This window comes from Gouania willdenowi, chromosome 9 (assembly GCF_900634775.1).
Source record: "Gouania willdenowi chromosome 9, fGouWil2.1, whole genome shotgun sequence".
In the NCBI taxonomy this organism is placed as follows: domain Eukaryota; kingdom Metazoa; phylum Chordata; class Actinopteri; order Blenniiformes; family Gobiesocidae; genus Gouania; species Gouania willdenowi.
This window is the reverse complement of record NC_041052.1, coordinates 3,795,579-3,819,005: the sequence shown is the minus strand read 5'-3', so window position 1 is coordinate 3,819,005 and position 23,427 is coordinate 3,795,579. Positions and strand designations below refer to the sequence as shown.

General features: G+C 37.1%; 2 protein-coding genes across 2 annotated transcripts in view; one reads left to right on the top strand and one right to left on the bottom strand.

Annotated features, from left to right (window-relative positions):
* Positions 1-6,660, top strand: part of aopep (aminopeptidase O (putative)) — a 156,054-nt gene extending 149,394 nt beyond the window's left edge. The window contains exon 19 of the transcript XR_003674874.1: positions 6,606-6,660. The gene's annotated coding sequence lies outside the window, so the exon portion shown is untranslated. The remainder of the gene's footprint in view (positions 1-6,605) is intronic.
* Positions 1-23,427, bottom strand: part of fancc (FA complementation group C) — a 40,455-nt gene that overhangs the window by 3,215 nt on the left and 13,813 nt on the right. The window contains exons 5-13 of the mRNA XM_028458680.1: positions 18,796-18,897; positions 18,640-18,704; positions 16,176-16,340; positions 13,723-13,876; positions 7,745-7,800; positions 7,548-7,647; positions 6,675-6,750; positions 4,449-4,569; positions 867-1,041 (exon numbers count right to left, since the gene is read on the bottom strand). Of these exons, the coding sequence (XP_028314481.1) occupies positions 867-1,041; positions 4,449-4,569; positions 6,675-6,750; positions 7,548-7,647; positions 7,745-7,800; positions 13,723-13,876; positions 16,176-16,340; positions 18,640-18,704; positions 18,796-18,897 (1,014 nt within the window). The remainder of the gene's footprint in view (positions 1-866; positions 1,042-4,448; positions 4,570-6,674; positions 6,751-7,547; positions 7,648-7,744; positions 7,801-13,722; positions 13,877-16,175; positions 16,341-18,639; positions 18,705-18,795; positions 18,898-23,427) is intronic.

The following is a 23,427-nucleotide window of genomic DNA, read 5'->3' as shown; positions in this document are numbered from 1 at the left end:
TGATGTTTTGGTGCCGTTTTATGTCCTTGTTGGCCCCGCCCCTCCTATAAAAACAATCCCCTGTTGATCTGCAATCTGTGGTGAGTCAGTTGAATTGAGAACATTGTTCTTTGGGGATTTTATAGTATAGACTGGGTGTGTCTTAACTGCTCCAGGAGCCCCGCCTATAATCAATGCACTTTTCAAATTTCCAGCCTTGACGCACGTTAGTCAAAACTTCAGGGTTTAGTTACTCTTTCAGGTTTACTAGTACTCAACTGTGGTTCACTAGGGTACAAGTACACTTCAGTAGTGAAAATATTAGTTTACTAGTACACTCAAATTATCGCAATAGTAGCACTAGTATGACACTAGAACTAAAAAAAGTACGAGTAAAAAGCTAAAGCTCTACTAGTGGTACTAGTTATACAAAAGAGTCTACTAAGATCTACTCATGTACTAGTGCACCAAAAACCTTTACTAGTTAAACTAAATATTTGTTTACTAATACTCCTAGTACACTCAAAATATCTCATTAGTAGTACTAGTAGAATGTTTTTAGTCTACCAGTAGCACCAGTACTCAAAAATGTTACTGGTAAAAACTCAAGGCTTTACTAGTACTACTAGTCTCACTTTTTAGTCTTCTAGTAGTACTAGTAAAGCTAAAAGATTCAGTAGTAGTACAAGTAGAGTGAATGTAAGAATGAGGGAAAATAACCAAATCCAGCTCCCTGGAATATTTTCGAAAAACCAATGGCAAGTCTGCATTTACACAGTATCTTTTCACTATTTCAACTTCTAAAACTAGTTAGTGGTAGTCATTACCAGAAAAGTACACAAACTTTCCCAGAGGAAACAAAAGGAGGTTTTAAACCATAATCCTACCAGCTGTACGTCTCTGTAGTGCCCCCTGTTGGTAGGGTGGTGATAAAAGGTCAGCAGCCACAGAGGGGGGCCGCACTCCTTCAGCCCTGATGTAGCCAACATCTGGAGAGCCACCTGCACCCAGTGGGAACACTGGACCAGCAGGAACCAGGCCTCGAACACGCTCTGCTGCCCCCTAGAGAACCAGTTATGAAACTCAAAAGGCTGCTGTGATATGCTAACGTGTTAGCCTGAAACAGAGAGCAACATTAAGTGAACATATGGAATTAAGTCTCATAAGAGAGTCCTAGAGGTTCTGATTTGGTTTCAGGACTCATCATCCTTTGGTAGAGAGGTTCTCAACCTTTTTCAGACCCCCAAAATAAAGGTCCCAGAGACCCCCACTGTAGCTGAAGGTGGTTGAACACAGACATGAACATTGAAGAACAGTCATGTGGAGACAGGGCCATCTATAAGGGGGAATAAAAGGGGAGAGATTTTTGGGGTCCATCCATAAAGTCAGTAAAATGACTATGTTCTATGAATCTGTGATAACCACATTTATTTATTTATCTATATAGTATCCACTGATATCCAGGTAGTTTAATATTATTCGACCCATAGTATATAGTCATCTTAAAGATGTAAATTTTTGTTTTAATCAAAGTAAAATGGGTTAAAAATGACCAAAAATGGTGAAAAGTGAAATGAAATTATAAAAACCACAGAAATTGGTTAAAAGTTGCTCATTAGAGTGGGCAAAAACAAACAAAAAAAAGTGGTAAAAAGGGTTTAAAGTGTCAATATTGGGTTCAAAGTGGTAGAAATGGAAGAAGATAGGGTTGAGGCAATGTAATTTAAAAGCAATTAGTTTAAATTGGAAAATATTGGCCATGACAAATCGTGAAAAAAGTGAATAGTGACAATAATGGCTCAAAATATGCTACATTAGGTGGAAAAGTGGCAGAAAGGGTATATAACTGCTGAAATGTCTTGAAAGTTGAAAAAATGTGGAGAAAAGGCACTGAAATTTGAGAGAGAAGTGTCATAAATGGGAGTAATGTAGCAAAAATGCATTAAAAGGAGCAAAAATATGGTAGGAAAAAGTGATGAAAAAGGGTAAAATATGGCAAGTTTGGTGTCGTTGCAGAAAATGGGTAAAAATGAGCAAAAATGGGCTCAAATTGTTTAAAAAATATTCTTACTAATCCCTCTGTGTCTCGCAACCCCGAATGGGGTCCTGACCCAAAGGTTGAGAACCCCTGCTTCAGTAACTATTAATACACCTTAACACATATTCAAATCAAAGACATCCATAAGCCTGAACAGGTTAGTTTAGCTGAGAACAAATCAAACACTACAGCTCAATAAAACAAACAGAGCTTGAATATTTTGTCTTTGTTTCAGACACTTCGTCACACACTGGAAACAAATCCCAGACACACACAAGTTCAGTTGCAATAAAGCGGAGCTGCAAAGGTGTGTAATAGTGCATCACTTTCAAAGGCTTTAGTGCAGATATGCATCATTGAAAATGAAAACAAGCCACTGGGAGACTGAGCGGCTGTTGCTATAGCAGTGGATGACAGCAGCCAAGGACCATCAAAGGCTCGTATTTCACACTGCATCTCATTGTTTGTTCACAGCTGTGTGATCAAACTGATGAAAACCTCTAATAAAATCATCATCACAGGAAACGTTCACTTTGTAGATGAATGAGCATTACCTGTTGGACTCTCAATAACTCATTTTCCAAACCAGAAAAATATGAAATAAAACCTTGTGTCTGAAAACTGTTCATTTAAGGCAGGGGTGTCAAACTCATTAAACTTCAGAGGCCAAATATGGAGCAATTTGATCTCTAGTGGGCCGCAGCTTTTATGTGGGAAAATGAGTACGGTAATTTCAACATTAATGTGCCCTAGTTTTGCACTTCTACGTATAAATAAATGACAAAATATGTAAGAAACCGACCATATACAAGCAATAAGTCACAGATATCAGTCCTAACAGGATCTTCACTTTGAATTTCCTAGATTTTGTCACAAAGTGCTATTTAATTAAGGGAAATACTGTCATAATTTAAGGAAAATCGAAGGATTTTGTATGAATTTTGAGTTTTTTCAACTATTTAACTTTAAAAATGATTGTAATCATGCAATATAAACAGCGGGAAAACTGTGATAATATGCAAATATTGCTGAGTTTCATTTACACAAGGATTCATGTTTTCTCTGCCATTTAGATTTTTGTCCTGCGGGTCGAATTGGATGCTCCAAAGGGTTGGATTTGTACAGTACACTACAAACTCAATGAGTATATATCGTCTACAACAGTGATTCTCAACCTTTTCAGTCTACAATCCCCAAAATAAAGGTTCCAGAGACCTGAGACCCCCTCACATGAACACTGAAGAACAGTCATGTGGAGACAGGGTCATCTATAAGGGGGAATAAAGAGGAGAGATTTTTGGGGTCCGTCCATAAAGTCAGCAAAATTATGGTTTATTGTTCTATGAATCTGTGATAACCACATTTATTTATTTATCTGAATAATATCCACTGTCATCCAGGTAGTTTAATATTATTTGACCCATAGTATATAGTCATCTTAAAGATGTAAATTCTTGTTTTAATCAAAGTAAAATGGGTTAAAAATGACCAAAAATGGTGGAAAAGGTGGTGAAATGGGATTTTAAAAACCACAGAAATTGGATAAAAGTTGCAAATTAGAGTGGACAAAAACAAAAAGAGAAAGTGGTTAAAAGGGTTCAAAGTGTCATTATTGGCTTAAAAGTGGCAGAAATGGGGGGAGGGGGAATTGTGGTAATAATAATAATAATAATTGCTTAGATTCACATAACGCTTTTTACAAGGAGACTCAAAGCGCGTTACAGAACCCATTACTCATTCATAGTCACTCACATCAGTCATATCAGTGGTGGAAAGCTATAATGTAGCCACAGCTGCCTTGGGGCATACTGACAGAAGTGTGGCTGCCATTTTGTGCCTATGGCCCCTCTGACCACCACCAACATTCATACACAATTCATACCCATTCATACTAGCTAATGTGGGTAAAGTGCCTTGCCCAAAAACACAAGGACAATGACTTAGAGTGGGATTCAAACTCCCAACGCTTCGGTTATTGGACAACCCACTCTCCCACTGCATCCACGGTCGCCCCAATATAAAATAATTTTAAAAGTAGGAACAATTAGTTTAAATTTGTAACTAATGAGCATGGCAAATCTTGAATGTCGTTAAATTGTCAAAAATAAGCATGAAATCTGGTGAAAAGTGGTGGAAAGGGTTTAAAAGTGCTGAAAATGTCTTAAAAGTGGAAAAAATGTTCCGAAAAGGCATTGAAATTTGATAAAGTGGCAGAAATGGGAGTAATGTAGCAAAAATGCATTAAAAGGAGCAAAAATATGGCAAGAAAAAGTGATGAAAATAGGTTAAAATATGGCATTTTGGTGTAGTTACAAAAAAAAAGGGTAAAAAGAAACAAAAATGGCCTCAAATTGTTAAAAAAAAAATTCCTAGAGTAGAGAAGCCAAAGTGTGGCAGTGGCACAAATACATTCACAGTGTGCCTTCCTCACTTTAACCCAACTCCATCGTTTCCATCTCCTTCCTCCTCCTCCTCTTCCTCCTTCTCTGTCAGTCTCTGTAATGAGCAACTGAGCCAGTTCAGGTGATTCCTCCAGGCCTCCTGAGGCATCTCTGCAGAGACACAATCATAGGGGACAATGTGCTGAACACAAATATATTTCTAACATTTTATTATTCAGAATAAATACAAATAAATACTCACTTTTTCCCCCTCGAATTCAACTTAGCTGTGAAATAAAGCTGCTTCAAAACAGACACAACAAGCACTGGAAACCACATCAAGGGTGACTAATACAGTGATTATTAAGCAGTGCTGCAGAGATTAATGACCCTCATTAAAAGTTTAAATTAACTAAAATTAAAATCTCCATCAATGAAAAGAAAGTACAAATAATTCTTATCATTTTCTATCTCTGAATCTCATATATCCTAGAATTCTACTCATAGTTTAGAACTTGTAAAGATATATTGTAGAACATACTGCAAAGACTGGGACATCAGTCCATCTCATTTCTAGTCAGAAATCCCTCTAAACACTTACTTTAGGCCTCATTCAATGTAAAAATAAATGTCTTCATGTTTTCAGTTATTTAAAATTATCTGGACTTTTAATGGATTTTTTTTTTTTTTTGCAAGAATTTATTTGAAAAAAAATATGTCAAGATTTGAGATTTTTTGCATGTTGTGCTTTGAAAGAGTTGCAGGAAACTTTTTGTCTGTGAAATGTATTTAAAGTGTAAGTAACCCCCAGGTTTTTACTGACCTGCCACAAGATGGAAATTCAAAAAATGCCTTGATTATGGGCGTTGCTCCTAGAGTAGTTAAAGCACGCCCAGTCACAGCAGCCCCGCCCTCTCACCGCTGCACTGTGAGAGGAGGAAACCTAGGCTGCGTCCAAATATTCCCTCCTATCTCCTTTCCTATCCACTGTTCCTATACCCCCGGAAGCGTTTAAGTGGCGGCCATGATAAAGAGCGTTCAAGTTATCTTTAGGCTGAGGAAAAGAGGCTCAATGCGTCCTTCATAACCTCCTTTAGCCTAGGAAACACTGATGCATCCTTTACCAAAGCAGACGAGATAATGCTGACCCACAATTCCTTGCAGTGACAACATTTAAAGGGACATGCACACCCGAGCGCTTACGCAAACTGACGATGACCGACAAGTAACAGAGATCATGTAGGTTTCCAATGCAATAATATGCCTTGAACAACTTTAAATAAATAATCTAAAACCCATATCTTATTATATGTAAGACATGTTATCAGATTATAACTGACATGAAACGGACACATTTCATCTTAAAGTGCCGGGGGCCCCATTCTTAAAATGACTACTCCTTTGTTAGTTCTCGTTAGATCGATATGCAGTTTGATATCAATACTCAATACGATGAATATGATGACAAGCTCAGATCCCCCCTTTTCCAGTAATTTCTAAATTTATGAGAACGTAGTCATGTGATATATCGTTTCAAAGGTAATCCAACGTAGATAACAATTTTACTCGGTGGAACCGAGTCATTTCACTGAATTCTTGGGAACGTGGTGCGTGCCATTTGGTACGGAGACGTTCCGCAAGCCAGGCCGTAGTTCATCAGAACTTGTTTCAAAAGAGAGCACACATCATTACACAAAAGCCTACATTTATTTTTCAGGGTTTGCATTCATTTTAATGTCCTGTTAGTGGCCTTAACTTTGCACACACGCACACTCACACACAGAGATAATTAACTGTGCTCTGGCCCTGCTCCAGTGTGTCCCTAAAGGCCACCGATAATGTAAATCATTCGTGCCTTACAGGCCAGTCTGGACACACACTGATAAGCACTGCTTTGCACTCACTAAATGTGCATCACCTTAACTTCAATAGTAGCCATACATACTGTACAGATAAATCAGCAACAATCCACTTTAGTTCTCACCATTCCAAGGTTTATGTTCCTTGTTTACATGTTGACTTTATATCTTTTAGAAAAGCACTAATTGGTTTTAACTTTGCATCGATTTCCAATCACTCTGTCACTGGAGCTAAAACAGGGATTGTTTACACTGTTAAAGAATACCAGTACCTACGTTTTCCCTCACAGTGAGGGCTTTTGTTCTTTGTGTACGGGTGACATATCAAACACACACACAGAGTGAGAGTGTGTGTGTGTGTGTGTGTGTGTGTGTGTGTGTGTGTGTGTGTGTGTGTGTGTGGCTCTGCACACTGACCTGATGGCTCTGTGAACAGAGCAGCTACCAGACTGAAGGGCGACTGTGGGAAAAAGGCTTTCAAAGACACACTCATCTGAAATGAGACAAAAGCTGAGTTAAATCAGTGCAGATCACACTTCCCTTGCAGGAGAAGAAAAAAATGGCATGTTGAATGTGAGGCTGTGTCGAGGTGATACAGTAGGTGTTGATGTGTAATGGAGCGTGTAATAGGGAGCATTTAGTGCAATGAAACTACAGTCTTTCTGAGGCTACTGACTAGTGGAAACACACGCTAATGATGCCATCTAGTGGTTCACAGAGATGAGGATGAACTCATTTTAGCTCTGTAGACAGTAAACGATGATGTGTCTGTGACCAAAAGTTCCCTTTAAGTGTAAAATCATTGGAAGAGACAACAGATGATTGAAAGTCAAGATGAGTCCGTCCTGTGATATCATCTATGTAGGCAGAGGGCCTGCACTACCAAAGTAAATGCACAAAATGACATAAAAAATGCCCAAAGAGAAAGCAAAATACATAAGAAGACTACAAATATATAGTAAAATAAGTTTTATATATATATATATATAAATATATATATACATAAATAAATAAACACACAAACGACAACACATAAACACACAAATAGAGGAAAATAATACATAATGTTTCCAAAACACACAATATGAGAACAAATACACAAAATGACAGTAAAAACACACAAAATAAGAGGAAAATAATAGTGAATGATGCAAGATTAGAGTAAAAACACACAAAACAACAAAAATATACAAAATGAATCCAAAACACACAAGAAAAAACAAAAAACGACAGGAAAAACACACATCATCTTTTTTTTAGACATTGTGTTGTTGTGCTAGTAATAAGTACCTGAGGCTGCAGCAGTAACAGCTCCTGACGGAAACACCTGCTAAAGGTTTGAACAAGTGATTTCACACACTCATTTCCTTCAGCTTGTTTAAGGACGGACCTGTAAGAGACACACAGAGTGACACAATGTATTTGTTTGCACTTATCTGGTGTATGTCATGTTGCTTTCACAAAGATAGGACAGGACACCAGCTCACCTGAAGATGTCAGAGACTACCAAGAATATGGAGAAGTGCTGAGCACAAGCTTTAGGCTGGAAAACGCAAACACACACACACACACACACACACACACACACACGAAAGACCAACATCCAGCAGAGAAACTTCATAAAAATACAATTTCATTCAAACAAAGTCAGGAGTACACAGAAAAATGAAAATACCATGTCAATATACAATCAATTTTTAATCATAAAGCATAAGAATGGGTGTAAATTTATTCGTTTTTTGCCGATATTCAATATGCTAGTATTAACCATTTATACATCCAACCTAACTTTAAGTCACATGATGCATACAACAGGTAAAGCCTACTTTTAATGTGATGTCCCACTTTATGTATTCCACAAATTAAAATCATCCTTCTAAAATAGGAAAACTTATTAAACTTCAGTAATGGCAAAATTGTGATATTTATTTTTAAATGTCTCGTATAACAGCAAATATGGGCACATTTAATCAGATGCAGAGCTCACATTGACCACTGGGTGGCCCTGCTGCCTCATCCAAAGTCCTACTAAATAATAGAACAACTTTTAGAGAAGAAATTGGTAAAACCATAAATATTTTCCCGTGATGGCTGCAACCTTTCTGATGTTGTGACTGAGTGACACACACACTGCTGCACACAGAGCTAAAGGTGGGATTGAATTTTGAGTTGTTTTTGTGTTTTGTTACTGAACTTGTTCAGGCTGGGCCTTTTATGTTACTTACAGTTCAACTGTTTCTGATTCATTCGTGTTTACATTTCAATGAAAACATCTCCTATTGGCTCACTGACTGTTCTTCCTCCTTGGTAACCTTTTGAGTTGTCACATGTGTCAGACACCTGCAAAAACTGGGACCATGCATCTCATTTCTAGTGAGAAATCCCTCTAAACACTTACTGTGCATTCACCTGATATATCGCAAATAATTCTGGACTTATCAGTGCCTTTGTAATACATACAAAAGTTAATTTTTTCCAAGAATTTAGTTAAACCAATATGTTAAGGGTTGGGATTTTTTAGATAGAGTTGCAAACACCTTTTTTGTCATTCAAGTGTATCTAAAATAAACTAAAGACCATTCTCTATGTAGGTTTTGAAATGTATTTTTTATGGCTTCAGTCTTGTCTCGATCTTGGTCTTGTCTTAGTCTCGACTCTTAAACTCTTGGTCTCGTCTTGGGCATGTCTAGGTCTCGCATAGTGTGGCCTTGAGCACAACCCTAGTCTACACAGCCCATATTTAAGATATTTTCAACAATATTAGCATGTTGACATTTTGTTAACAATTTAGACAATGTAGAGACGCAGCAGGAATGGAAAGGTATGTCTCCACAACACCCACCACCCCGACCGAAGATCGTGTTACCACTCGCGCTACTGACGATAAACCTTGTGACTTTTTAACATCTCAATATCTTCTTGCACGATATTTGTCCAACCTTTAGCGCTGAAGGAGCAGATAATACCTCCATATGTTTTATTATAATTCACTAAAGCCGTAGGAAATGTGGTCTTGTCATTTCAGGTTTACTATTAATATCGAGGAAAGTAGGAAAACTGATTTCTATGGATGCTGATTTGCGTGAAGCCCACATTACGCATTGTCTTAAAATGACAGGGTGAAAATCAGGGGCCATCATTCATTTTGGTCATTGACAGGAAAGAAAGACTTGCAGCAGAGTGTGCCCCGGAGGCCGGCTTTTGGAGGATTGCCTCGATCTGGGTCTGCCGGATCTAACTTGAGTAAGAGACGGTTGTTGCTAGTTAGACTGAGAGCAGTAGAGAAATTAACCACCACACGCTGGAAGCTTTACGATTATGGGCTTTGGCATATGTGGACATAGTTTATCTGGAACTTTCAACTGCTCAGGATCAAAGAGCCCCACCATGTGTTTATATATTGCATTACAATGTAAATAAGTAACATTCCGAGTTATCCTGTATCCTGATTTTGTCCTGTCTCTAGTTTCCTGTCCTTGTGGTCGAGAAACCAGCGTAACCAAAAATAAGACTAAGGCTATGAATTCAGTCTTCTTGTGGGCATAAGAAATGTGTTGACATACACTTTGTGTATAACCGAGTACATCTGCATATGTTGCCTGCTGCACGCCAGCGTGCTAGTGCTCTGTCATAGTTCCTTAGTGGAAACAGATGGATTTGTCCTCTATACCTTACCACTAACATGCCAAGGCGGGACAATTACAGCACGCAACAAACATCCTGTTTTTGGCAATGAGGCCCAGGAAGTGTTTAGCGTTATTGGGCCTGATTTATTTTCTTTCTTTTTTTGTGGTGCCTCACAAAGAGGAGGTGGAACGAGCCTCACTGAGGTGTGTCAGCCCAAATCCATGTTTCATGTAGTTTGAAATGAAGAGACAAGCCAGTCACGCTCACCCACCTCACATTGTTTGGTCTCACGTATGTAAACCTGACACTCACACATCGGACTCCAAACAACCTCAAGGATGGGTGAAACTCAAACATATACATTACATCCATCTTAACAACAGACACACAACTCCAGATGGAATATCATAAACATGGAAACTGTGCGTGTGTGTGTGAGTGTCTCTATTCTTAAGATTGTAAAATCTGATATTGACTGAACAAAAGCAAATATAATCTCTTGCTTCTAAGTCAGTTACTTCAAATATTTATAAAACTTTTCTTACCAACAAGGACGTTCCGACAAGGCCAGGAAGCCTAAACCAGTCATGATCCTTATATTTCATACACAGTATTAATGGTTTATACAAATATACACCAGGAAGGAACAATGTCATATCATATTGAATCATATTCAATTTTTCACAAGAAACACTGCTCTGGTTCAAATCATACTTATCTGACAGACCACAATGTGTATCCATCTCTGGCAACAAATCGCAATACCGCAAGTGTTCAGCAGGGATCCCCCAAGGCAGCATTCTGGGACCCATTTTATTTTCTATTTATATAAATTATTTAGCTGATATGTAACCTAATTTAAATATTCGAATGTATGCCGATGATGCTGTTGTTTTGACCAAAACAAAAACACCACAGAAGACCTCTCAAATTTTAACTTCTGCAATAGTCCGCATTCAAAACTGGGTCAAGGCCTCACACTTACAACTGAACGCAAAGAAAACCGTATGCATGATGTTCAGTAAAAGTCCTTTCCATCTTCAGCAGTTCAACAGCTCACACACACATTTAATTTTGATGTACAGAATTTTACACATTAGGCCTTTTATGACGCTAAATGCTGCTAATATGTTTTTACACACTATGATTTTATCCCACATCGAGTACTGTATCACCTGCTGGTCACTTGCTGCTGGCACTACAAACAATAAAACCAATGGAATCTCTTTTTAAAAAAGCAATAAAAATCTATGACCGAAAACCAAATTCATAACTGTAGGATTTTAGAGAAGCATAATCTTTTTAATTCCATGAACTTTTGTTCATATTTAAAAATTAATGTTCTTAATTTAAAGTTTTGCATGGAAAATATCTCACTAGTAGTACAAGTAGAACGTTTTCAGTCTACTAGTAGTACTAGTAAAGCCAAAAGATTCACAAGTAGTACTCGAGACACTTTTTGCTTCACTAGTAAATTCTACTTGTGTACTAGTGAACCAAAATTGAGTACACGTACTCCAAATTTGAGCACGAGTGGAGCTTAACTATGGTTGATATAATCAATATCAGATTCATGCTGAGACGTCTTACAGTATACCTGTGTAAGTGAACCGAGTCAAGTGGACCATCACTCTGTGAAAACCAGAGAAACACAAACTGTCAAACTGTAGCTCAGCACACCGGAGCACATGGCAGGTAAGGTCATGTTTCTCGACCTTTTTCACCAAACCAAAGAGAACGCAATCACCAACTGATGTAAACCGAGTGTCGTTCATTACACCCCCTCACGCACCCACCCACGTTCATTTATTTTTAAGTTCGGACAGTCACAATTAGCACTAAGTAAACATTTTAGAGTCTTTTAGACAAAGTTACGATTTGGGGAGTTCTTATTTCTGATGGTATCGGACTTTGTAAATGGTCCAGTTTTTTGATATATTTCCTTGTTTTGAAGCAGCCCATCCTAAATCCTAAACTATCAAACAAGTTCCATGTGTTGAACTAAAAAAAATCCCTGTAGGCCAAGTTAAAACAGCTTAACTTGCTGCTGATTGCTGGTAATTATGGTAATCATCTTCAGGAGTGACATATAATCCGTACACTGAAGTTTAAACCTACATCTTATATAATAATAGTGATAAAAATAGTAGATAATAGTGGTAGAAAAAATGTTAGCCAGAAGTGTGCATACAAAGAGCACAACTTCATTACACATAACCACATGAGGTTTTGGTTTTTACAGTTTACAAAACAAGTTCAACGTTGACCTAACCACAGGAAATATCCTTTATATACAAATGAGGCATTTTTAATTTCTGATGCGAGATTTCCAATTTAGCGCAGATGACTCAGGAATTATAAAGTAAAGTCAGTTTAAAGCTGCAGCCTATAAAAAACTTTGATGAGGCCAAAACTCTAAGTAGAAACAGGAAAATAACAAAACAGTTTATTTAAAATATAAGATTTGGAACCTGAGATAACAAATTTGATCTCGAGGGTTTACTCAACAGTGTTTGTTTATATAAAATCTGAATTATACTGGAGTAGGAAACTAGGAATTTTGGGATTATTTAAAAATATAAACTTTAAACGAAAATTATTTATTGGAATTACCTGGAAATTGGGAGTAATTTTAATTAACTCGCTGCGAGAAATAAAAATGGCGGATCGCTCGAAGTGTTGGGCCTGGAGTCGATGTCCTAATTTGGCAGTTCCGCTGCAAATACTGTGACGTTATTGTTCAAAAAACGTAATAGAGAATAGAAAAATCAAAACAGATTGAAAAATATGACCAAAACAGAATATAAAGATATCAACGGAGCACCTGAAGAGATTAATTTGAACTTTTCTGTGCTTCTAAACAATCTAAATATACAACAAAATGCATTTAAGGGCTAAAAAAGTGGATTTAGCATGATATGTCCCCTTTAAATTCTCGTGGTAATCTACTGGAATCTTTGCCCCCTTTGCAACCATATACTAAAGCTTCACTCAAAAGTTACTCAGAAAAATGAAATAAAATCAAATGTGTTTATGATCTTTTGAAAGAAAACCCACAGAATGATGCAGAGAAAAATTAAAGGACATACTGAGGGCTTATCAAAGGATATTTGATTATTTAAAAATCACCAGCCTTGCTAAAGGGCCCATGTTAAGCTAAATCAACTTTTCTGTGCTTTAAACATCATAAAAGTAATATTTTGGGCTTCATACAAATGCCCAAAGTGTTTTTTCATTGATTCCCTCAATCATTAGTTAGAGGGTGATTTGCTCCTTTCTTACTACAGGGGGAGCCCAAACACCTCGCTCCAATTTGATGACGCGTTCCCACTTTAATGACAAATTTGACGCGGCACTGAGCTGGAGAAGCCACGCCTCCAGGAAGCTCTCTGCCGTGACTGCCATGTAAACAGACACGCCCATAAAGGTGAGCATTTCAAGCGTCCTTCGCACAGTGCTATGTATGTATTTTCTACAGTCTATGTATGTACTGGTGAACGCCCCGCCCCCTTGCTATGTCTCGTGTTTATAAAGTAGCATGAGCTCAGCTAAGGAGTGGGTGGGAGGTGGGCGGGCCGTCCTCTGGCCCTACGTCACCATGCGAGGAGGAGGAAGTCAGAGTCCCGTCTACAGACACGCCCACTCATGAATATGCATAAGTAGGCCATAAATCAGCCTGTTTGTGTACAGTTGGTCAGAGAGTGACTTTTCGGAGGCTAAAACTCTGGAAAACAGGCGAGTTTGGGAAAATAAACCTCAAATACTATGTTTTTGGGGTTCTTAGAACAAATGGAGATGGGTGAAAAATAGCATGATATGGGAACTTTAAACTACCCACCAGTAGTGACTGTGAAACCTGCTGCTGTTGACTCTGTGGTGTCGACCCAGTGATGGTGACAGACTCCAACAGACTCATCACTGCAGCTTCAAGACTCAAGAGGCTGCGGCACCAAAGAGAGATTTGGGCCGACTCATCCAATGACAAGCTGTGCCTGGAAAAAACAAATAAAAACAATATGAGTCCTTTTAATTTAAAGAATGAATAGAAATTACACACTTGAAATTATAATTTGGCAACTCTCGTCTATGCAGCAGGGACTAAGTGCAATATAAGAAGCAACTCGCAGATTCTGACGAGTTAAACTATATTTTATGCCAGTCATACCATAAACAAGAATTTAGACATTCTGTTGTGTTAATTTTCACTATCAACATAGGTAAAATATGTTAATTATATCCGCCGAGGAGGAAATATTTTTACAGGGGTTTACTTATTACTTTCAAAAACAGTTTTCGAAAGTATATTGGTCATCATGTTTCTTTGTGTGTGTCTGTTTGTGTACGTGATAGTGACCTCAATTTTTGACAAATCCACTTCAATTCTTTCCTGTTAATTGGGTTTTAGTTACAGATGAGACCATTATATTTTGGTGAAGGTAGGTTCAAGATCAAGGTCACAAGAAAATCCTTATCCCTATCTTAAGCATGGGGAGAAATTTCTAAAACTCATATCTCCATCAGATCTTCATCGATTCCTTCAAGATTTTGCAGGATAATGTAAACCTATGACATGCAACATCTGACCAAACAGGATTGAGATCCGATCCAGATTGCTGACTCAGCAATTTTTGGAAATTATCATTGGAAAGCCCATTTACGACTTTCAAAAATTCCTATACAGTTTAGCTTCAATACGTTTTGTTTTCATTCAAATTTGGTGGATAGATGTCAGGTTGTGACCTCTATCCAAATGTTGAGTTTCGTGCGGATCCGATCCAGAAAGTGGATTTGGCAGCAGGTTAAAGTTTGCCGATTTTAGATAAGAACAAAATTGGGCGTTTCTGAGAGTCTGCGCTGCACTCAGCGCATTCTTTTATTTGTTTGTCTGTTAGGAGGATTACATCAAAAGTAATAATCCCGATTATTTCAGTCATAATTGAAATCGTTGACGATTATTTGTCAACCAAATTATGTATTATTTGTACAAAACAATGTAAAATATATTTTTTAAACATAAATAAAATCATTCAAACACTAAAATCAAGTATCACTTTTGCACACAACAAAACACTTTGCGCATGTGATGTGTCTTTGTTCTAGTTCTTTATCATCAAACCCAAAATGTTTCTATACAGTATAAGAGCATTTGACTTGCCTTGCTGGTTTACCAAGGTTTACCATGTTTCAAAACCGCTAGCAACAACTTTCCTTGTGTTTGCCTGCAGACTAGGCTAGCTTTAGCCTTAGCTTTGAGAGGGGCGGGGCGGAGGAGCTTGCATCTGCATGCATTCAACAACTCAAAGTTAGTACTGGTATTAATAATCGTTTTTTCTTGTGTGTGCCAAGCTTTATTCTTTTTAGATATCCTAAATTGTGGAAGTTTGTTTTCCATCCATCCATTTTCAAACCCACTTGCTCCTGTTTTACAGGGTCGCGGGGGTCTGCCGGTGCCAATCTCTGGCTCTCATTGGGCGTTGGGCGGGGGTACACCCTGGACAAGGTGCCAGTCCATCGCAGGGCAACACAGACAGACAACCACTCACTCTCATTCACTCCTACGGGCAATTTTAGAGACCCCAGTCAACCTTACAGTCATGTTTTTGGATTGTGGGAGGAAGCCGGAGTACCCGGAGGAAACCCACGCAGCACGGGGAGAACATGCAAACTCCACACAGAAAGGACCCAGGTGTCCACCCCAGGGCTTGAACCCAGAACATTCTTGCTGTGAGGCGGACGTGCTAACCACTAATCCACCGTGCACCCGGAAGTTTGTTTTATTTAGCAAATAAAACATGTCTATAATTAAAAAATATATGTTATTCTTGTAATTGTTGAGCGTAATAATCTAAATTGTAATCGAATTTCGATTAATTGCACAATTTTTAATCAAAAGTGCTTCACAAATTTTGACAAAAATGTAACCAAAGAAAGATCTTACATCATGGAAAATTCCATAAAATTTTGGACAGGATCCGGATCAATATACTGATTCTGGATCAAAAAATCCCTCTCTCACATCATTGGTAAAATTTAAAAAACTTATATCTTGGTATGTAATCAAGATATCTTCATGAAATTTGACTCAAGTATGTTGAGGTGGTTCTACCATTACCTCACCAAGTTTTATCCAGATCGGATCTGGATTGCACATTTTATCTGGATTTTTCTAAAAGGAAAATGGAAGTGCATATACAATACATCCGGACCTACTGTATCCTTATTAATGGAGATATAAATGTATTCAAAGCCACCTCATGGTACCCAATGTTCAGATATTGTCATGTGACCTACGTTGTGTATCCACAGCTGAGAGCATCGAGGAAGTTTTCACTGATAGTTTCTTTGACACACGTCCCTGGTCGTTGAAGTAAAGAACCAAACAACGGAGAAGCTTCTGGAACAGAGACGAGGCTGACACAAGCCTCTGACACAGCCACACTGTGATCACATGAACACCTGCGTAGGGAAAACAACAACACCACTTATTACATTTTACTTTGAAAGGGTGAGGCCAACACATGTGGTTATACACCAGTGGTTCCCAACCTTTTTTGGATCGTGACCCCATTTTGATATCACTCATTTCTGGCGACCCCAAAGACATTTTGTATTCTAGAATAACATTTTTAGATCATGTTTGTTACACTGTGTTACAAATATAAAGTAGGATTAGTGCACAAAGTGACACGATGCGCCAGCACAGATATTTTTATACTGCATTTTTTTTGAGCTATTGAAAAAAAATATTTTTAATCAGTATCAATTACTAGACATTTCAGGCGACAACATTTAAATTCCTGGCCCAGAGGTTTAAAAACACTGTTATACAGCCTTTCACTTTTATTTAGCGGCTTTAAAGGGGACAATCCTGCTCCTCCTACTCTATAAGAATGTAAGCTCCTCCCTCTCAAACTACATCACAGCTAAAACAAACACTGCGGTTTAATATAGAATATATATCATACTTTATTGTCATATATGTAAAGTTACATACACTAACTGTGTTCCCTGCATTTAACCCCTCCCTGAGGAGCAGTGGGCAGCCACAGAGTAGCACCCGGGAAGCAGTTCCACTTTTAGTAACCGTTATACCACCTCATAACGCGTTTGTGATGCAGCGGTTGGACAAAACAGTGAACTATCGTCTTAAATGAACTAGTTCTGTGGTCAGAATATGTGCGGATGACAAAAAAGCGACGTAGCAGCCCTGGTGAGTGTTTGAAACAGCTGACTGACTCTGCTGCTGCCGTGATAAACACATACCGTGGCGCAGCATTTCTGTCTAACTCACAATCACAATAGCCACTTAAATAGCCATGAGTTTTACTGTAATGTGCAGTTTTTTGGCGGAAAACAATAACAAGAATGCATGCATAGCAAAAGAAAAAGACGACGGTGATCAGCCTCTTAGAGCGAGGCATGAGGTCTGCGTCTATAGACACGCCCACTCATTCATACGCACTCATTAGAAGCGTCATTAAAGGGATTTTTCAGAGCTAAAACTCAGAAAAACAGCCCATTTTGGGAAAATAAACCTCAAATACTATGTTTTTTGGTTCTTAGAAGAAATGGAATGTGTGAAAAATAGCATAATACTGGACCTTTAACAACCTAAACTCAAGGAAAAATGGATAAAAATCCACACAAACATGGAGAAAATACAAACCCAAGCCTATCATTTTAAACCAATGCCCTACCACACATCCCAGAATATATAAAATAAAAATAATCACTAAAATTAGGAATGTCCTGAATCTGATAAAACTTTATTGCTTTCTAATACGATACTGTCATTGCAGCCAGACTTGCATATTGGCCGATACCAATATCAGCAGAAATTATACATACTTTACTTTTATTTCTTATTTTGTAGTGTGGAATGTTAGAAAAGCCTGGAACAAGTGATATTACTGTAACAGAGAATAATAGTCAGCCACAATATAGGAATGAGAAAAACTGACCCATTTATTATTAATTAATGGATTACAGACATTTTAACCTTAAACGGAAGAATATTCCACAATGGAATTGTACTATTGTTACTATTTTTCCTACTTTTACTATCATTGCAACTGTTATTATTGATTTGGTTTATCCTTGATCCTGTCATTTTTATTTATTTTTTGTTATACACATAATTACTGTACCAAATGTGGAGCCAAAAATGTGAAATAAAAGGAGTTTTGAAAATAAATAAATGAATAAATTCACTGAATCAATAAAACAATATATATTGTATTAAATATTTTAGATGCAGGCCATCAGATATTAGTTTTCTTTCTGATATCAGGTTAAAAACCACTGTTATACACCCTTTCACTTTTATTTGGCAGCTTTAACTATCCAAACTCAAGGAAAATTCACACAAACGTGGAGAAAATACAAACCAAAGTCAATAATTTTAAACCAATGCATCACCACAAAAAGATAATCACTAAAATTAGGGTTGCCTGCAGCACCATACGGTTATTCCAGCTATTACTATGACTTCTACTGTTATTATTCTCAGTTTTCTTTTGTTTTGGTTTATTCCTGATCCTGTTTTTACATATATGCATGTAATTATTGTACCAAATGTGGAAATCTTTGTTAATTGAGTGCAAAAATGTGTAGAAAAAAAATACAAATCAAATAAACTGAATAAATCAATAAAATGCAGGCCATCAGATACTTGTTTTCGTTCTGATATCGGACAGATATCCGATATCAATATCGAATCGGCATGTTAACTAAAATATAGTCAAATTTATTTTACCTCTCATATATGTTGCATGAAGACGTGCAGCTTTTTCCAAGTTTCTCCTGCAGCTTCTCCACCGTCTAAAACACAATCAGTCCATGCAAAGTAAGATTATCACATCCAGAACTATTGCTTTAAGTAATTACTCGATTAAACATTAAAAAGAAATACCTTGCTCAGGACTTTACGATGGTATTCTTGGGGTGACACACCCATCTGTTTTATCACAGCTTGAACCATAGCATCTTCTGCAGTGAGCTGGTACAACACTTTCTATGGAAACACAACGTGCAGCAGAATATTAGCCAAACTATAACATCAAAGCTAATGAGTCGGTGGAAAACAGGACGATTCACATCACTGGAACCACATGAGTGGAGAAAAGGTATTTGACTAAGTGAGAATGTATGGACAGCATATGACGAGCAGCGGCACAAATCAACATTCTTTGGCTACAAAGAGGTTTAGTGTTTTACAAGGATTCTTTCTTTTTTTTTTTAGAGGGGCCTCATCATACACTGATACTGCTCCAATAAATATAGCTGGCTCATCTGTGGAAACCCGGGTTATAATAATGGGCCACATAGAGCGAGTGGGAAAAGTCTACGATTTATGTTTAAAAACCTACATCGAAAAAAAACTTGGAAACTTTATGAGCGTCTTATGAATACACGACTAAAATCAGGACATTTTGAGCTGTTTTAGCATAAATGTACGGAAGAGGATTAGGGCCACTGGAAAAAAACCCAAGGTTTATTTTATTTATTATCATTAATGTTCTGTTAAAAAAATTAGAATTCTGACTAACTTTAATCTCAGAATCCTGACTTTTTTCTAAGAATTCTGACTTTTTTTCCTCAGAATTCTGACTTTTTTCCTCAGAATTCTGAATTTTTTTCTCAGAATTCTAACTTTATTCTCAGAATTTTTTTAATTCTGACTTTAATGTCAGAAGTTTGTCTTTTTTTTCTTAAAATTCTGACTTTAATCTCAAAATTAAAGACTGACTTTAATCTCAAAATTTTGATTTTAAACTCAGAACTCTAACTTTAAACTCGAAATTAAAGTTTAACTTTGAACTCAGAATTTTGACTTTAAATTAAGAATTCTGACTTTAAACTCAGAATTTTGACCTTTTTCTAAATTCTGACTTTAATATCAGAATTCGGACTTTTTTCCTCAAAATTCTGACTTTTTTCTCAAAATTCAGATTTTTTTCCTCAAAATTCAGATTTTAAAATGTAGAATTAAAGTCTGACTTTAAACTCAAAATTCTGACCTTTTCTTTCTCAGAACATTAACAATAAGTAAACTTCTTAAGTGGTCCTAATCTTCTTCCATATACATTAAATAATAGTACTAAAATTTGCAGTGCTTGTACTTTATTTTGATTTATTAGTGTGCGAGGACACTTTACTAGTCAAGTAAAAAGTGAGCAGGAACTTTCTCAACTGGATATCCTCCAATGTTACTAAACTTCACCCAAGATGGAATGTGACACTCTATATAAAAAAGAGCCAAGGTCTCACATCATCAGCAAACCTGCTCACAAATAATACTTACACTGCATTTATTGTTGAAGATTTAAGGCAAACATATGCTGTACAAATAACTTATCATTAACAAGACGAGAAACATTGAAGGAGCAAATCCAGAACCCAAAGACAGAGCAGTGCGTCAGTTGGAACCGTGTGGTTTCCATCGCCGGGCCCTACAGCACGCCAACATGCTTACCCTCCACACACTCACACAGTCCATCAAAACAACCCCAATCACTACCATCTGACAGCCCTGCGAGCATGCACACTGAAAGCATACAAAACCAATCACACTCATCCCACCCTGGGTAAGGAGGTACAGAAGGACCGCGGCACGTAAGAAAAGAACTGTTACAGGATGGAAAGCATCACAGCGCCAGGGCTGCAGCGGGTGGGGCAGATACATTAAAAGATAGGGAAGTGGGCTCAAAGATTAAAAATACTTTAGATAAAAAGTCAAACAACAACCGCATTACGGTCTTATAAAAGTTATTTTTTATTATTTATTTAGCTCAGTGGTTCCCAAACAGGGGTACGTGTACCCCAAGAGATACATGAGCACATTGCAGGGGGTATTTGGAAAGATTTAACAATTCATTAAAAAATTATCTGGAAATGTTTCTAGTTCTTTTTTAGGCTATTTTTTGGACAAAATCACCACAAACTATTAGTACTATTGCTCAATAAAGTACTATGTGTACTTGTAATTTATTGAAACAGAATTATTTTATGCTGTAGAGGCCATTTTATCACACTTCTCACAACAGATATAGTTTATTGTCATTCATACATATACACCATAGGCGTATACAGAACAACATTTCCCGCACAAGGCCCGACTGTAGGCTTTAAAAATAAAAGCATAAAAACACACAATAAAACAGTATAAAAACACACAATTAAAATGGTTATAAAGTGCTGACACATGATTAGTATTAGTTATTGCACTTGGCTTTATAATAAGTTATAGACTGTGGTTAGTTGTATTGCAGTTTAAAGAGGAGTAGTAAAATAGGAGACAAAAATTAGCAACATTTTACAAAGGAGACCGTATTTATTTACTATTAAAGTAATCACATAAAAGTGCATGGTGTTTCAAATAAAAATGTATTCCACTCATTGTTTTTCATTTGAAGATTAAACCTTATGGAACCAATGTTAGAGAGACAGTTATTGGTTTAGGAGAGCCCACTGTTCCACAAATGAAAAAGCATGAAAAATTATGGAGGGGGTACTTAAGATGGGGTACACATGATTTAACAAATTTTGATCAATTACTTGACAATCAGGATATTGTAACTGGGACACCACAACTTTTTTCTTTCACTAAAACATTAGTTATTCCGGTCTGGCACAGTTATGATTAAACTGGGATGTATGTGACCCTTAAACTAAGATGAGTTTGATACCCCTGCCTTGCACCATGGAAGATTCCATAAGATTTTGTAAGAGATCCAGAGGATTGTAAATATACAATATTCTGGACCAAGTTTCATCTGGATCAGATTTAAATTGCTTTTTTATTCGCAATTTTTCTCAAACAAAACAGGGGTGCACATACATTTGAACGTAAAGTATGGTTATTAATGGGGATAGATATTTCTTCCAAGCCTTTAAAGTGTGAATAATCATTATACAATGGTCAGGATTATTGATCCAGATGGAAAAGCGGTGATTTGGTGCTTGGTGGAAAATGACTCAAAACAGCAGCAGTTTTTTTGAACAAATGTGTTTTTTTTTAACAATTTTTATATTATACTCAAAAAAATGCGGTAATTAGTGTAGCATAATGCCTGCCTTTTTTTTTGCAACAGTATGCGTTTGTGTTACAAAAACTTAAAGGACCCTTAAAAATCTAAAGATTAATGCCCTAAACTTTAGGGCATCAATCTTTAGATTTTTAAGGGCCTAAAGTATGGTACACAGTGTTCAAATTCAAAATCAATTACATTTCCTTCTCAGGCCCTTATAAATAGATGTCTCTCATGTCTTACTTGACCAACGTTTCCTCTTAAATGTCACGTCATGTTTTTGCAGCGTTGTGTGGTCTCTTGAAGGGAAAAGGAGACGAATAAAAAAAGCAATTGAAGAAATGATTATCTGGCATAGCCTGGAGCAGTGTGGTTTGAACACAAAACCCATCAAACTCAAGGAACTTAGATGTGGACAGAGCAGGGAAGAAGAGGAGGAAGAGTAAGAGGACATCACCTAATGAGAAAAAGACATGTGGTTACTGCCCCAAACACACAGCAGCAAGAAATCACATGCTTCTGCAACACACAAAAAAAAAAAAACACTCCAAACTATTTTAGGGCAAAAAGTTACAAAAGAAAGCACAGTTTGGTGCCACTTAGCACCAAAGCCTGAGTTTATAACAAAGCCAGCAAGAAAATAAAGTTGGGGGGGTCAGGATCAGACGGCACTAACAGAAAACAGGCTGTGTGTTGCATTCCAAGACACGCAGTCCAACGTGACACAGACACAAAGACATGGAGGGAACATCTCTGGCCTTAAACCATCTCTCTATGAGTAACACGTTGATACGGTTCCCACCGTTTCTGTCTCTGCTCTTTTAATACATTTGGGGATAAGAGATATGTTTGTTTTTAGTGTGTTTATTGCACTAAAAAGTGTTAAACGTCCTGATAATAACATAAACTCTGTCTTATAACACATGAATGAAATATCAGCTGGATCATTAATGTTATGAACACAATGTCATTAATAAGAAGCATTTTAGAGTAGCACAGTGTTCTTATTTAATTGAACTCTTTCACTTGCAAATGACTGAATAAAAAAGCTGAGTTACAAATTTGGACAGAAAAAAACTAAATGAACGTTCTGAGACAAAAAAAAAATCAACCCAGCTTGTTGTTTTGTTAAAAGGATCCTTCACTGTTTTTATCCTCTTTCGGTAAACAAAAGAAGTTTACATCAATATCTTTAACTTTTTCTGATTTTCTTTAGAGCAACCAAAAGCAGCACAAGTTGGCATTTTGACTGAAAAAGATGTTAAATGATCTAAAAATCAGGCTGAATGTTTCACTCCAATGGAAAACAATGGGATGTTTACATGCATTGGGGTCATCAATCACGTGATTTCAAGATGGAGGAACACAGGCTCTATAAAGCAGTCCCATTTTTAAAAGTTAATAAAATAAATATGGTGCAATGCGTTTGTTTTAGATCTTTTAAATAGATCTTCTCACAAGTACATTTCAAAGGTTTTAGGCCAAACTTGTAAAAAAAAAGTAGGGGATCCCAA